The sequence below is a fragment of the Heteronotia binoei genome, chromosome 5 (genome assembly GCF_032191835.1).
Source record: "Heteronotia binoei isolate CCM8104 ecotype False Entrance Well chromosome 5, APGP_CSIRO_Hbin_v1, whole genome shotgun sequence".
NCBI classification, from domain to species: Eukaryota; Metazoa; Chordata; class Lepidosauria; order Squamata; family Gekkonidae; genus Heteronotia; species Heteronotia binoei.
The window spans coordinates 22983868-22999104 of NC_083227.1; the positions used below are offsets into that span (position 1 = coordinate 22983868).

Consider the following 15237-nt stretch of genomic DNA (forward strand, 5'->3'; position numbering starts at 1 on the left):
AGTGTTGGGCTGGGTGGGCCATCGGCCTGATCCAACAGGGCTTCTGTTATGGTCTTAAGTCACCCAGCGAGCTTCCATGGTAGAAGCAGGGATTTGAACTCAGGTTGCCCAGGGTCTTCTACTCTGTCCAGTGCACCATGGCTGTGCTGGATGATGGGATGAGGAAGCAGAGGTTGAAACGTGTAGCTTTCAGGAAACCTCACTGCCACTGAATTCAATACCCTTCCCACGCCCCCTGTCATCAGAATGAGAAAGGAACCTTTCAGTTGTGGAATGGGAACAGCCAAGATCCCGCTTGCTGTCTCTCCTCTGACTCCTGCTGTCTCTCAGTCTCTTTGTCTGGGAGAGGTTTGTGGAACTATCTTTCCATTTGCACGCTTTCAGATCTGTCGCAGAGCGCATGCAGCGGCCGCAGAGGCATCCCCGCGCATCAAGAAGTTTGGCATCTACCGGTGGAACCCGGACAGCCCCGGAGAGAAGCCCCACATGCAGACTTACGAGGTGGACCTGAACAAGTGAGTCGGCTCCAGTTTCTTCTTTCCAGGGAGGGCTTTGTACGCCGGGCGGGGAATCCCCTGCTCCCAGGAGACCCAGTTCCAAAGTCTGTGATTTCTTCCACTGCCAGAAAGAAGGTGACGGGGCCTTGGCTTCCTTGTGGCTGTTTTCATCACAGGCCTGATAACCCAGGGAGGAGGGCTGGGCCTTTTTGGTTCTGATGCCAACCCTGTGGAATTTCTTCCCCCACTGGGGCTTCAGATTGACAATCTTTGAAGCGTCACACAAAGACTCTTGTTTGGAGGTGTGTTTGTGTTCATGTGGAGATACTCAGATTCAGGGCTTTTTCTTGTAGCAGGGACTCCTTTATATATTAGGCCACACCCCTCTGAGGTAGCCAATTCTCCTGGAGCTTACTGGGCTCTTATACAGGGCTTACTGTATGCACCAGAAGGATTGACTACATCAGAGGGTGTGGCCTAATATGCAAAGGATTTCTTGCTACAAAAAAAAGCCCTGCTCAAATTTTTAATTAGGTCTTTCTCTTTTTGATTCATTTCCCCCCCTTTACTATTTTTATTTGAACAACGTATTCCATTTTTAGCACCTTAAGTGGCCCAGGAGACTGTTTTAAAGTTCATATTTGATGAAGGGAGAGCTTAGTTTGGTGTAGTGGTTAAGTGTGCGGACTCTTATCTGGGAGAACCGGGTTTGATTCTCCACTTGCAGCTGCTGGAATGGCCTTGGGTCAGCCATAGCTCTGGCAGAGGTTGTCCTTGAAAGGGCAGCTGCTGTGAGAGTCCTCTCAGCCCCACCCACCTCACAGGGTGTCTGTTGTGGGGGAGAAAGATAAAGGCGATTGTGAGCTGCTCTGAGATTCGGAGTGGAGGGCAGGATATAAATGCAATATCATCATCTTCTTATACTCCTCCCCCAAATCTTCCATGAGGATAGATTTGGGTGGGTAGCTCTGTTGATCTGAAGCAATAGAACAAAGTCGGAGTCCAGTGGCACCTTTAAGCCCAACAAAATTTGATTCTAGGTGTACATTCTTGTGTCCTCAGAATTAAACTTTTTTGGTCATAAAGGTGCTACAGGATTCCCTTCCCTCCCCCCAATCTTGTTGGTCTCTAAGGTGAAGAAGTGAAGAGATTGGAGTCTCAGAGTGGCTTACAATCTCCTTTCCCTTCCTCTCCCCACAACAGATATCCTGTGAGGTAGGTGGGGCTGAGAGAGCTCTCAGAGAACTGCTCTTGAGAGAACAGTGACTGACTCAAGGTCACACAGCTGGCTGCATGTGGAAGAGTGGGTAATCAAACCCAGTTTTCCAGATTAGACTGCACCGCTTTTAACCACTACGCCAAACAGGCTCTCAGGTTCGGTTGGTCTTGAATCTTGTTCTCTTACTGCAGACGAACATGGCTGCCCTCTGAAACTGTTCGAAACAGCTGTGATCATTTTGGTGGGATTTACGGAATATAATTAAATGAATCTGTCAACTTTTATCCTGCCTTTCCTCTATGGTGCTTGGGGGCAGCCAGCTTCCGTTCTCCACTTTATCCCTGAACATATGAACATATGAAGAAGCCTTTTACTGAATCAGACCCTCAGTCCATCAAAGTCAGTCTTGTCTCCTCAGACTGGCAGCAGCTCTCCAGGGTCTCAAGCTGAGATTTTTCACACCTATTTGCCTGGACCCTTTTTTGGAGATGCCAGGGATTGAACCTGGGACCTTCTGCTTACCAAGCAGATGCTCTACCACTGAGCCACCATCCCTCCCCTAAGCAGAATCCCGGACCTGGATAGCCCAAGCTAGCCTGATCTCGTCAGATCTCGGGAGCTAAGCAGAATCGGCTTTGGCTAGTATTTGGAAGGGCGATCTCCAAAGAATACCACGGCTGTGATTGATACGGAAGCTGGCAATGACAATCCACCTCTGAAACGTCTCTTGCCTAAAAAAAAAGGTTTAGCTCACCACCTAGTACTGCGTAAAGCTAAAAAAAGCTAGAACTTTTGCCTGCCAGACAACCTTAGGATCTTCTGGCTATTCTACACACAATGCATTACGATAATTATTGTCCTTAAGAAGAGCCACCCGTAGGGCATGCTGGATTGTAGAAGCACACCGGATTAGGCCCCTGCGCCCTGCAGAGCTCTGTGCTTCCCCAAAGAAGCCATCACACCATGAAATCTTCCAGCCAGGTGATCAACTGGTGGCTTGGAATGTAAAGAAGCGATCGCATGTGTGCCCTTCCTTCCTTGAGACGAGGAATGTGCAAGCTTGCTGCTAGTGACGTGCTTCTTGTTGCAGTTGTTTGTTTTTACAAAATTTATATTGGCTTTGCCAGTTGTCGATTATAGAAACTGGGGGAGGGGGGAATGAGAGAGAAGTCTCAAGGCGCATAGCGAGCACCGATCGGCCGGGTGTTTTCTCTTTTCAGATGCGGGCCTATGGTTCTCGATGCCTTAATCAAAATCAAAAATGAGATGGACTCCACGTTGACTTTCCGTAGGTCCTGTCGAGAAGGTGAGCTGCTGGGTTGTCACCAGTGTTCCCTCTAAGCTGCAGAGTCTTGTGAACAAAAATTCTACTTTGTGAGCTACTGGCATTAAAGTTGTGAGCCGCTGCGGAAATTAGTTTGCTCTGCAGTTATCCTTCTTGAGCTAAGACAAAAATCTTTTGAGCTGGAGGCTAAAAATCTGTGAGCTAGCTCACACTAGCTCAGCTTAGAGGGAACACTGGTTGTTGCCCTCTGTTTCTGGGGAGCTGTCAGCCCAGGTTGGTTGGGAGAGATTGTGGGGAGGGGTGGAGGCTAAAAGCGAGCTCAGTTTCAGGGCAAGTTTGGGGAAGAAGACCGTAGATTTATACCCTGCCTTTCTCTCTGAATCAGAGTCTCAGAGCAGCTTACAATCTCCTTTACTTTCCTCGCCCACAACAGATGCCCTGTGGGGTGGGTGGGGCTGGAGAGGGCTCTCCCAGCAGCTGCCCTTTCAAGGACAACCTCTGCCAGAGCTATGGCTGACCCAAGGCCATCCCAGCAGCTGCAAGTGAAGGAGTTGGGAATCAAATCCAGTTCTCCCAGATAAGGCTCCTCACATTCAACCACTACACCAAACTGGCTACACCAAACAGAGACAAGGTTTGAACTGGGGATCCTAGCTTCTTCTCTTGGCTGCTACACCACATGGGCTGGTGAAACCATTTGTGCTCTCCTCTTAAATTTAATTGAGCTGAGGGATGTTTCAAGTAGTGTTCCCAGAAAGGAAATGTCTCTTACTTTTTTTTCTGCAAAGCTTTGACCTGACAGGGAGAGCCAGCGTCATGTGGTGGGAAGTGTCAGACTGGGCTCCCGGAGACCTGGGTTCCAATCCCCACACATGCCATAGAAACTCATTGGATGGCTGTAGCCGTCCACTGTTTCTTTCAAGCTGGCCTACCTCACAGGATTGTTGTGATGCTTAAAAGGAAGCTAGAAAAGCCTCTGCCGCCCCTGAGCACCTTGGAGGAAAGGCAGAATAGAAACGGAATAAGATGAGGCTTCCTTTGGCTGGTGTGAAGGCAATCAGAAGGAGAGGCACTGAGCGCCCTTCTGAACTCCAGTCGCCCCGACTCTGTTCCCACAAGCCGGTCTGCTTCTCCCTCCTGCAGGCATTTGCGGCTCCTGCGCCATGAATATTAACGGAGGGAACACCTTGGCCTGCACCAGGAGAATCGACACCAACCTCAGCAAGGTCTCCAAAATCTACCCTCTCCCCCACATGTACGTGGTGAAAGACCTCGTCCCGGTACGTTTCTGGCTTTGGCGTTGTGGCTTCGGGAAAGGGCTATAGGGAGGGACCCTGACCTGGAAGGCCTAGGCGGGCCCAGTCTCCTCAAGTTGGGGATTGGATAAAGAAGAAGAAGACTGCAGGTTTATACCCCGCCCTTCTCTCAGAGTGGCTTACAATCTCCTGTACTTTCCTCCCCTACAACAGACACCCCGTGAGGTGGCTGGGTTCAGAGAGCTCTCCCAGAAGCTGCCCTTTCAAGGACAACTCCTGTGAAAGCTATGGCTGACTCAAGGCCATTCCAGCAGCTGCAAGGGGAGGAGTGGGGAATCAAACCCCGGTTCTCCCAGATAAGAGTCTGCACACTTAACCACTACACCAAACTGGCTCTCCTGTGGAGCAGAAGTCCATCAGTGGCTATTAGCCACAGGGTATTGCTGGAACTCTCTGTCTGGGGCAGTGATGCTCTGTATTTTTTTGTGCTGGGGGGGGGGGGGGGGGCAACAGTGGGAGGGCTTCTCGTGTCCTGGCCCCACTGATGGGCCTCCTGACGGTGCCTGGTTTTTTTGGCCCCTGTGTGACACAAAGTTGGCCTGATCCAACATAGCTTCTCTTATGTTCTTAAGCTAAGCAGGGTCAGCCCTGGTTAATGCTTGGATGGGAGACCACCGAAATCCAGAGTCACTGTGAAGAGGCAGGCAATGGCAAGCCACCTCTGTTGGTTTCCTGCCTTGACGATCCTACGGGGCCCACCTAGGCCTTCCGGGTCAGGGTCCCTCCCTAAGTCGAAGAAGAAGAAACAAAATGGTGCAGAGGGTGATGGAAATTTAATAGTTATACAACCCATAGGCATTTGCATGCAGTTTTGTCAGGAGCAATCTAATGGAAAAAAAATACATTTAATGCGCAACTTTAAAAATTGATAAAACACAGGGCATTTTCACAGAGCATGTACAGGAGTGCAAGTCATAACAAGTTGTTATTGAGAAAACCAAAGCAGCATGAACATATACTACGTATGATGTGTCTTTATAAAGAATTCACAATTTAGATTGTTTGTTAATTTGGACATTTAAAGATCCTACTGATCTTTCAGTTTGTACAGAAAACCAACTGACAGAAATGCCCTTCTTGGATATGACAGCCGCCACCCACCACGTGTGAGAAATATGCATTAAATATATTTTCATTTTTAAATTATTATCGCTGTTGGCTTATGGCGCCCTCTGGTGGGGTTTTCAAGGAAGAGAGCCGAGAGCTGGTTTGCCATTGTCTGACTCCGCCTGGATTCAAGGCCTCAACAGGGCCCACCCTGCTCAGCTTCTGAGATCTGATGAGATTGGGCAGGCCCCGGCCAGAAAGGCTAGGCCTTGAGGTAACTTACAAAATGAAAAAATAGTGGAAACAAAACATTAAAAATTATTAAGTAAAAACAAACATCAGAAGCCTAGCCCACTATAACATACATAGACCGTAAGTACAGATCACGGACTGCTTTAAATAACAGTTTCCAGACTATTTGTTTTAAAGCGACTCCCTGATTAAAAGCCTGTGTGAAAAGAAACGTTTCCCTGGTACCTAAAAGAAAGCAATGGAGGAAAGGCATTCTGAAGGCCAGAACCAGCAGGTTGAAATTAAATCAAAAGAGTTTCCGGCTCAACATTAGGAAGAACTTCCTGACCGTTAGAGCGATTCCTCAGTAGAACAGGCTTCCTCGGGAGGTGGTGGGCTCTCCTTCCCCGGAGGTTTTAAAACAGAGGCTGGATGGCCATCTGATGACAATGAAGATCCTGTGAATTTAGGCAGAGGTATTTGTGAGTTTCTTGCATTGTGCAGGGGGTTGGACTAGATGACTGTGGAGGTCCCTTCCTACTCTATGATTCTAAGGTGAGGTGCCACTACTAAAAAAGCACTATCTCTTTTATTTTTAAATTTATTTTTAGACTTGTACCTTACCTGTCCTCTTGGTCATAGGGCTCACAGCTTTCAATAAAACAATCTGTAAATTGAGATAAACATACTTGCAAACCATTAAATTACAATCTATAAAAGAGCATCCTATCCAGGGCTTTTTTTTGTAGCAGGAACTCCTTTGCATATTAGGCCACACACCCTTGATGTAGCCAATCCTCCTGGAGCTTACAGTGCCCTTTTTAGAGGGCCTACTGTAAACTCAAGGGTTTCCATGGATATCAGCCTCAATCAAATAACCAGGGCTTTTTTGGTAGGAGGAACTCCTTTGCATATTAAGCCTAACGCCCCTGATGTAGCCAATCCTCCAAGAGCTTACAGGGCTCAGTACAGGACCTACTGTAAGCCCCCGGAGGATTGGCTACATCAGGAGGGTGTGGCCTAATATGCAAAGGAGTTCTTGCTACAAAAGAAGCCCTGATCCTAGCTCTCTGATTACCATCAGCCTCACCTCCAAAGATGGGGGCGCAGGGAGCAGGGCTTGTGAGGCATATCTCTGCTGCAGGTCCTTGCACTGGATACTTGAATCTGCCCATCTAGGGACTGACTGTTTGCAACGTGGACAAGCTTTTGTTCTAAAGTCAAACAGCAGCCCATTTAGGACACTTGTTCCAAGCAAGAGGGGGTTTTGTGACCTGGCATTAGCTGGCTCTGACCACATAGTTTATTTCTGGGCTGTCTCTGCCCCCATCCCCGAAGTATTGATCTGTTTTTGAGACCTCTTCAGTCACAGCCAGTCAATTTTCATGTCGTTATTCCTCCGGAATCGTGAGGATTAGAGAGACACACCCCCACCCCACCCCGGGATGCTGAATTGCTGATGTCAGGAAAATTCTTAGGGTACAAGAATATATGAGAACATAAGAAGAACACCCCTGGATCAGACCAGTGGGTCCATCTAGTCCAGCATCCTGTCTCACACAGTGGCCAACCAGTTCCTCTGAATGGCCAACAACAGGGCACAGAGGCTGATGCCTTCCGCTGAGGTTGCCTCCTGGCTCTGGGATTCCAAGGTTTAGTGCCTCTGAATGTGGAGGTTCCCCTCAGTTACTATGGCTAGCAGCCAGTGATAGACTTCTCCTCTATGAATCTATCCAATCCCCTTTTAAATCTTTTGACTCCTGTGGCCATCAGTATATCCTGTGGGAGTGAATGCCACATTTTAATCACTCTCTGGATTGAACAAAATATATCATGAATGATGCTGTGCATTACAAACAAGGCAGGATACTATTAGCAGCACTGCTTGGAAACAAAAAATTAATGAAATCAAACCAGACTCATTTTAGCCAAAAAGGTAGTCTCAGTTTTGGGGGGGGATGAATTATTTTAAGTGCACAGTTTTGCTAAAGATATATTTTATTTAATTCTTTTTAACTTTCAACTTTTCAGGTATCAAATTCCAGTTTTGGGTAGGGTGTTTGCCCCTTCTCTTGTGCTGTCAAGAGAATCTTGTACTGCAGAACAGCAATGATCCTTTGGAGGCTGGGATCTGTCTTTCTGGTGTATCTGTGTTCATTTCACTAATCCCATATGTCTAAATCCCACAAGACAGTTACTTTTGGAGCAGAGATGCGTTTCCTCTTGATTAATCCCTTTTGGTCTCTCTTTCTCTCCTTTTAAAAAAGGATTTGAGCAACTTCTATGCCCAGTACAAAGCGATCCAGCCTTATTTGAAAAAGAAGGACGAGTCCAAACAGGGCAAAGAGCAATACCTCCAGTCCATAGAAGAGCGGGAAAAGCTGGTAATTTTCTCTCATTTCTTCCAATTCTGTTTCCCCCCCATCCCCAGTTATTTTATTGTCCTCTGGGCTCAGCACCAGTGTTCTCTCTAAGCTGCAGAGTCTTGGTGAGCAAAAATTCTACTTTGTGAGCTACTGGCATGAAAGTTGTGAGCTGCTGCATGAATTAGTGTGCTCTGGGGTCATCCTTCCTGAGCTAAGACAAAAATGTGTGAGCCGGAGGCTAAAAATCTGTGAGCTAGCTCACACTAACTCAGTTTAGAGGGAACACTGATCGGCACATGTCTGTGGGAGGGGATACCAGTATCCAGGGGTGGAATTCTAGCAGGAGCTCCTTTGCATAATAGGCCACCCCCCCTCATGTAGCCAATCCTCCAAGAGCTTACAAAAAACAGCCTCGTAAGCTCTTGGAGGATTGGCTACATCAGGGGCGTGTGGCCTAATATGCAAAGGAGCTTCTGCTAGAATTCCACCCCTGCCAGTATCCCAAAATTGCTGTTGCTTCTTCTCTCTGGTCAATTCAGAACACCTCCGCTAAACTCCTGACCCTCGCAGCTGTCTTCCAAAGTCCTGAAAACAAAAATTAGGCGAGTTGCAGACAGAGAATAAAGCAACACACCAAAGCCGTGACTAATCAAAAATACCACCCATATAGTGTAACAATGACTCTTATATTTAATTAATTATTTATTTTATTTCCATAGATTTATAGGCCCCCCCCCCCTTTCCCCACAGTGGGCATAGGGCGGCTTCCAACATAATAAAACAATCAAAACAGTTTAAGAACAATTAAAATTTAGACTTCCACCTCTTAGAACCACAACCTCAACCCACAACTTCAACATTTCAATTCATAAACACATATAAGAACGGAATGAAGTCCTTAAAGTGCATCCAAATTCCAGACTCGAAAGACAGAAAGTGCGTGTAGTGCTGACATGTCCATTCTTCCTATGGGCAAGGAACCTCTCATGCCTCCTCCTACGGAGATGCAGCCTCAGTAATCCTCCGTTTCAAAGAGACTTTATCAAGGAGGGGTTGAGAAGAAATCCCAAACTCCGGCATAATACATGGTTTCTGCTTGACCTGCAGAAGGTCCCAGGTTCAGTCCCTGGCATCTCCACTTAACACAATCGGGCAGGAGATGAGATGATGTGATGTGAAAGGATCTCCTCCCTGCCCCCCTCAACTGGCTTCCCTGTTCTCCTGACAGAATGCCTCACAACTTGCCCCGTGCTGACAGCCAGGGCCAGTGCTCGGGTTCTTGCCGCCCCAGACAAGGCTCCGCTCCCCACCCTCTGGGGGGGGGGGGGGGGGGAGGGCCTTCAGCGCCGCCGAAATTGAGCCCTGTTTGCATGAAGGGCTCCTCTTGAGGAGCAAACGCCCCCCCCGCTTGACCCTCCAAGCAGGGCCAGATCACTTGGCCCTTCCCTTCACCCTCGAAGGGTGCTGGGGAAGGGAAATGCCGTTCCTTCTCAGCTCTGAGGGATCAGGGGAGCTCCTCCGGTCCCTCAGAGCTGAGAAAAAACAAGCTGGGAGGCTCAGGGATGGCGTGAGCGGGAAGGGGGTGCCCGCTCGCCGCCCCCGCCAGGAGCTGGCGCCCTAGGCAATTGCCTAGTTTGCTGACTCCCACACACCCGCCCTGCTGACAGCTAATTGCTTATCCGCTGAGGAGCAAAACCAGTCTTGAAACGGCTTCCTGGTTCCTTTTGACCAAGTATCCCCTTCTCTGCCGTCCCCTGACAGGACGGGCTGTACGAATGCATCCTGTGTGCCTGCTGTAGCACCAGCTGCCCCAGTTACTGGTGGAACGCAGACAAGTACCTGGGCCCCGCCGTGCTCATGCAGGTAAGAAGAACTGGGGGGGGGGGGGAGGAATGGATGCCTGTTCTCCTGTTTCTGCAGTCCTCACTCACATTCTGCAGCATTCAGCTTTGAGAAGAGGGAACAACGAAATCGAATTTTATTTATTCTTTTACAACACCACTTTCCTTCTGCCATAGGACTCTGGGCAGTGACTTTGAAAAAGATGATATTGGATTTATGTCCCGTCCTTCACTCAGAGTCTCAGAGCAGTTGCAATCTCCTTTACCTCCCCCCACCCCCATAACAGACACCCCGTGAGCAGCGTGGCCTCTAAGCTGAGTTAGCGTGAGCTAGCTCACAGATTTTTAGCCTCCAGCTCACACATTTTTGTCTCAGCTCAGGAAGGATGACCCCAGAGCACAATAATTTATGCAGGAGCTCACAGCTTTAACGCCAGGAGTTCACAAAGTGGAATTTTTGCTCACAAGACTGCAGCTTAGAGGGAACATTGCCTGTGAGGTAGATGCAGCTGAGAGAGCTCTTACAGTAGCTGCCCTTTCAAGGACAACTCTTGAGAGAGCTATGGCTGACCCAATGCCATTCCAGCAGCTGCAAGTGGAGGAGTGGGAATCAAACCCAGTGCTCCCAGATAAGAGTCTACGCACTTAACCACTGCACCAAACTGGCTCTCAGGGGGAGTCCCTTGTTGGGAGATGTGGCCAAGCCTGTCCGGCTTAGTTTCTGAAGGGCGGCTGCATCAGCTGCCTTCTGATCAAATCCTGGAAGGGTCTGGCACTCAGCTGCCTTGGCCCACGCCCAGTTTATACGGTGCTGGTGATGTGCCGGCCTTTGCAGACGGGAGGTGGGGGGAGGCGAAAGGGAGGCACACTCTGCCTGAACACTTATTGCCATCCCATGGAAATCACGTCGTTCGTTGCTTAAAGCGGGGATTTTTTTGTAAGCCACCTCGAAAGTGGGACTAAGAACATCCCTGCTGCACCAGACCAGTGGTCCATCTGCGGCCGCATCCAGTGGTCAACCAGTTAGATTAGAGGTCCACCAACAGGGCATAGAAGCCAAGGCTTTCCCCTGATGTTTCCTCCTGGCTCTGGGATTCAGAGGATTTGAATATGGAGGTTCCCTCAGTCCCCATGGCTAGGAGCCGCTGATAGACATCCTCCATGAACCGCACTGTTTGGCAAAGTGCACATGTACACAAAAGCTCACAGCTGGAGTAAAACTTTGTTGGTCTTAAAGGTGCTGTTGAGTTCTAACTTTGTCACATTGCTTCAGACCCACATGGCTACCCTCTTGGATCTACATAAACCCTGTTTTGGGCTACATTTTATCTTTAAGACAAACAGATTATAAAAGAAGATACAGGGAATAAAAAGTAATTCTGTATCATAAAAAATAGAAAATGTTGTCTCTGCAATATCCCCCTTCATTACATAAGAGAGTTTTTAAAGCATTGTCTATGAAATACAATAAAAATAACTTTTGTTGGGATAAATTTTATTCAGTCTTTAACATTTAGAACTACTTCTCATTGTCCTTCAGCGTAGTGCATTTACATACAATTTTTTAAACTACTTCTCGTTCTAGATTTGTCTCCTGTTTCCAAACTAATAACACACACTCCATCTGTCTTCAGATTTTGTAACTGGTCTGTTTCTCAGATAAGATGCTAGTTCTGCCATCTCTGCATACTCCAAATTTTTTTCTAAATGTGGGCAAATATCTTCTTTCCATTTTGCTGTATAAATAATTCTAGCTGCTATCTAAATATCTCTTCCAAAATTATTGACAAATTGTTAGGCAGCATGCCTAATAGCATATTCTTAGCCTCCATGGGAAATTTAATCTTTAAAATATTCTGCATTTTTTGATGGATTTTTTTCCCAATACCTTTTTGCTTTATTGCATGTCCATCACATATGAAAAAAAGTTCCATCCAACATTTTACTCTGTCTCACCCTCTCCGAAAGCTGTTCATTCAGTTTGGTGTAGTGGTTCACTGCGTGGATTCAACCGTGTTTGATTCCCCACTCCTCCACGTACACCTGCTGATGTGACCTTGGGTCAGCCACAAATTCTCAGGGCTGTTCTGCTCAAGAGCAGTTTCTGTCAGAGCTCTCTCAGCCCCACCTACCTCATAGCCAGGGTGTCTGTTGTGGGGAGGGGGAGGGAAAGGAGATTTGTAAGCCACTCTGAGACTCCTTTGGCTAGCGAAGGGTGGGGTATAAATCCAATTTCTTCTTCCTCTTCCTCCTCTTCTTCCTCCTCCTCCTCCTCTTCCTCCTCCCTCCTTCTTCTTTCTTCTTCCTCTTTCTCTTCTGACAGCAAATTCCACATTTCAGTCACTCGCTACATAAAGAAGCGTTCCTTTTTTCTGTCCTGAATCTGCCGCCTATTGCTTCCACTGGACCCCCTCAAGTTCTAGTATTTTGGGAGAGTGAGGAAATGGGGAGTTCTTTGTATTCATCCCTTAAGCTCATCTGTGTCCCGTTTCCCCAGGCCTACCGCTGGATGATTGACTCCCGGGACGACTACACGGAAGAGCGGCTGGCGCAGCTGGAAGATCCCTTCTCTCTTTACCGCTGCCACACCATCATGAACTGTACAAGGACCTGCCCCAAGGTGAGTACCCCATTCTCTGCCTTCTGGCTCCTGGGGTGCTGTCCTGGTACCCTCTTGTTTCCCCTTCACGGGCAGAGCTGTGTCAAACTGCAGCCTCCAGCAGTTTAATTCAGACAGAAGTGACGTTCCCTCGCCCCCCCCCCACCCCTTCCCTGGGGTCAGCAAATGCATCAGGCAGGTTTCTTTCTTGCTGTTTCAGCTCAGAGAAACTTTTTTCTGTCAGTTCATTTTTTTATCTTGCCCTTCCGCCTCTGAGCCCAGGATAGTTCATGTGATTCTCTTCTTCTCTGTTTTACCCTCTCAGTAACCTTGTCGGGAAGAGTCCAGTAGTACTTTAAAGACGAACAACATTTGTGGCAGGGGATGAGCTTTTGTGAGCCGTGGCTCCCTTCCTCAGATAGCTGAAGGCGCCTGAAGAAGTGAGCGTTGACTCGCGGAAGCTCCTCCCCTGCCACGAATTTTGTTAGCCTTTAAGGTGCGACTAGACCACGGGTGGTCAAACTTGCTTAACGTACGAGCCACATGGAATAGATGTCAGATATTTGAGAGCCACTAGACATGAACGTCAGATATTTGAGAGCTGCAACATGGAAGCAAGGAAGGAAGGAAAATAGATGGGGGACGGAGAGAGAAGTGGAAAGAAAGCAACTTTAACTTTTAAGTGCTCCAAGTCGCTGCCTGGCTTAGCTTGGAGAAGTGATTTTAAAAGCGAAAGGCCTTCTCCAAGCCAGCTGATGGGGCAGTGGGGGCTTCGAGACAATATGACTAAAAGAGCCACATGTGGCTCCCGAGCCGCAGTTTGGCCACCCCTATGCTAGGCTCTCGCTCTTTGATTCTGCTACAGACTAATATGGCTGTCCTTCTCGTGAGGTAGGCTGGTGGTGTGTGTCCTTAGGCAAGGTGCTCCAACCTCATGAACGTATCCAGTATCCTAAGAGCCCTGCTGGATCAGACCAGTGGTCCCTCTAGTCCAGCATTCTGTGTCTCACAGTGGTCAGCCAGTTCCTCTGGACAGCCAGCAATAGGGGAAAGAGGCCGAGGCCTTCCCCTGAGGTTGCCTCCTGGCTCTGGGATTCAGAGGACTGATGCCTCTGAATGCGGAGGTTCCCCTCCGTCACCATAGCTAGTAGCCACTGATAGACCTCTCCTCCATGAATCTGTCTTTTAAAGCTGTTTATTCCTGTGGCCATTGCTCTATCTTCTGGCAATGAATGCCACATTTTAATCGCTCTTTGTGTAAAGAAGTATTAACTTCTGTCCATCCTGAATCTGTCCTTTTTTCAGATGAGCGAGCAGAATCGTACGCAGCCTTCGAAAGTGACCTCACTAGAGATCTGTTTTAGGGCATTATGTTACAAACAATGTGGTTATACTCAGGGCTTTTTTTTTTGTAGCAGAAACCCCTTTGCATTTTAGGCCACACACCCCTGATGTAGCCAATCCTCCTGGAGCTTACAGTAGGCCCTGTACGAAGAGTCCTGTAAGCTCTTGGAGGATTGGCTACATCAGGGAGGTGTGGCCTATTATGCAAAGGAGTTCCCACTACAACAAAAAAGCCCTGGTTATACTAGTTACGAGTGTCAGACTAAGATCTGGGAGACCCAGGTTAGACTCCCTATTTTGCCACAGAGAACTTGCTGTGGGTGACCTTGGGCCAGTCACCCAGACTCAGTTTAACCTACCTCACAGGATAAAACTGAGGGGGGAACAACGTTAGCCACTTTGGGTCCCTGTCGTGGAGAAAGGTGGGGCATCAGCGAAGCAAATACAGCTTTTATTTCCCAGTCTCTTCGTGAATCGTCCCCGCCACAGAATTTGTTCCATGTCTCTCACCTGCCAAGCGAAGCTGCTGTGATTTCCCCACCGTTGGCAGCTCCGAAACCTGCTTTTCTCTTCCAGGGGCTGAACCCCGGAAAAGCCATTGCTGAAATCAAGAAGATGATGGCCACCTACAAGGAGAAGGCAGCCAGAGCATAAGTCGGCACGGGGGCCTCCGCTTCGTCATACGCACATACCCCTTTGCTGGGAATAACTTATATCTGAAGCCTTGGTGGGGTTTGGAGGGAGAGACCCTGCCATTCTCGTGTGATTTGTTTCTTTTCTCCATAGACAGGCTTGCATGTTGGACATTGTAACTAATTAATTAAAACGCTACTTTGATTAGAAGGATTGGACCAATATCTCTGCCTCGCTCTGTTTCTCTCCCCTAGCCCTAGGCTAGTACTCTGTTTCTCTCCCCTAGACAGCCAGTTTGGTGTAGCGGTTAAGTGTGCGGACTCTCATCTGGGAGAACCGGGTTTGATTCCCCACTCCTCCACTTGCAACTGCTGGAATGGCCTTGGGTCAGCCATATCTCTGGCAGAGGTTGTCCTTGAAAGGGCAGCTGCTGTGAGAGCCCTCTCCAGCCCCACCCACCTCACAGGGTGTCTGTTGTGGGGGAGGAAGGGAAAGGAGACTGTGAGCCGCTGAGACTCTTCGGAGTGGAGGGCGGGATATAAATGCAATATCTTCTTCAAAGAGGTCTCCCATCCGAGTACTTGCCAGAGTCGGCCCTGCTTAGCTTCCACGATCTGACGAGATTGGGCTATCCAGGTTAGGGTTGCTTTTGAGGAGGTTTTGGAGGGGAGGAGGTTATCATTCATCCGTACAAAACTCAGATCTCCTCGTGGTGCCTTAGGCCTGATCTCTTTTTTCATTTACTTCCTGCACACATACCTGTCTATTTCCTTCCCCATGTAATAAAATGTGTACTTGGCGTTCTGCAGTCCCCTTTCATTTCGGATGGTTATAAGCCCCATCAGGATGTTCTCGAACC

The 15237-nt window shown here is 48.3% G+C and overlaps 1 protein-coding gene across 1 annotated transcript in view; it reads left to right on the forward strand.

The window, feature by feature from the left end:
- Positions 1-14602, forward strand: part of SDHB (succinate dehydrogenase complex iron sulfur subunit B) — an 18031-nt gene extending 3429 nt beyond the window's left edge. Inside the window, exons 2-8 of the mRNA XM_060237912.1 lie at positions 385-515; positions 2937-3022; positions 4145-4281; positions 7863-7979; positions 9723-9824; positions 12300-12422; positions 14322-14602. Coding sequence (XP_060093895.1) covers positions 385-515; positions 2937-3022; positions 4145-4281; positions 7863-7979; positions 9723-9824; positions 12300-12422; positions 14322-14399 — 774 coding nt within the window. The 3' untranslated portion in view covers positions 14400-14602. The remainder of the gene's footprint in view (positions 1-384; positions 516-2936; positions 3023-4144; positions 4282-7862; positions 7980-9722; positions 9825-12299; positions 12423-14321) is intronic.
- Positions 14603-15237: the final 635 nt, after the last annotated feature.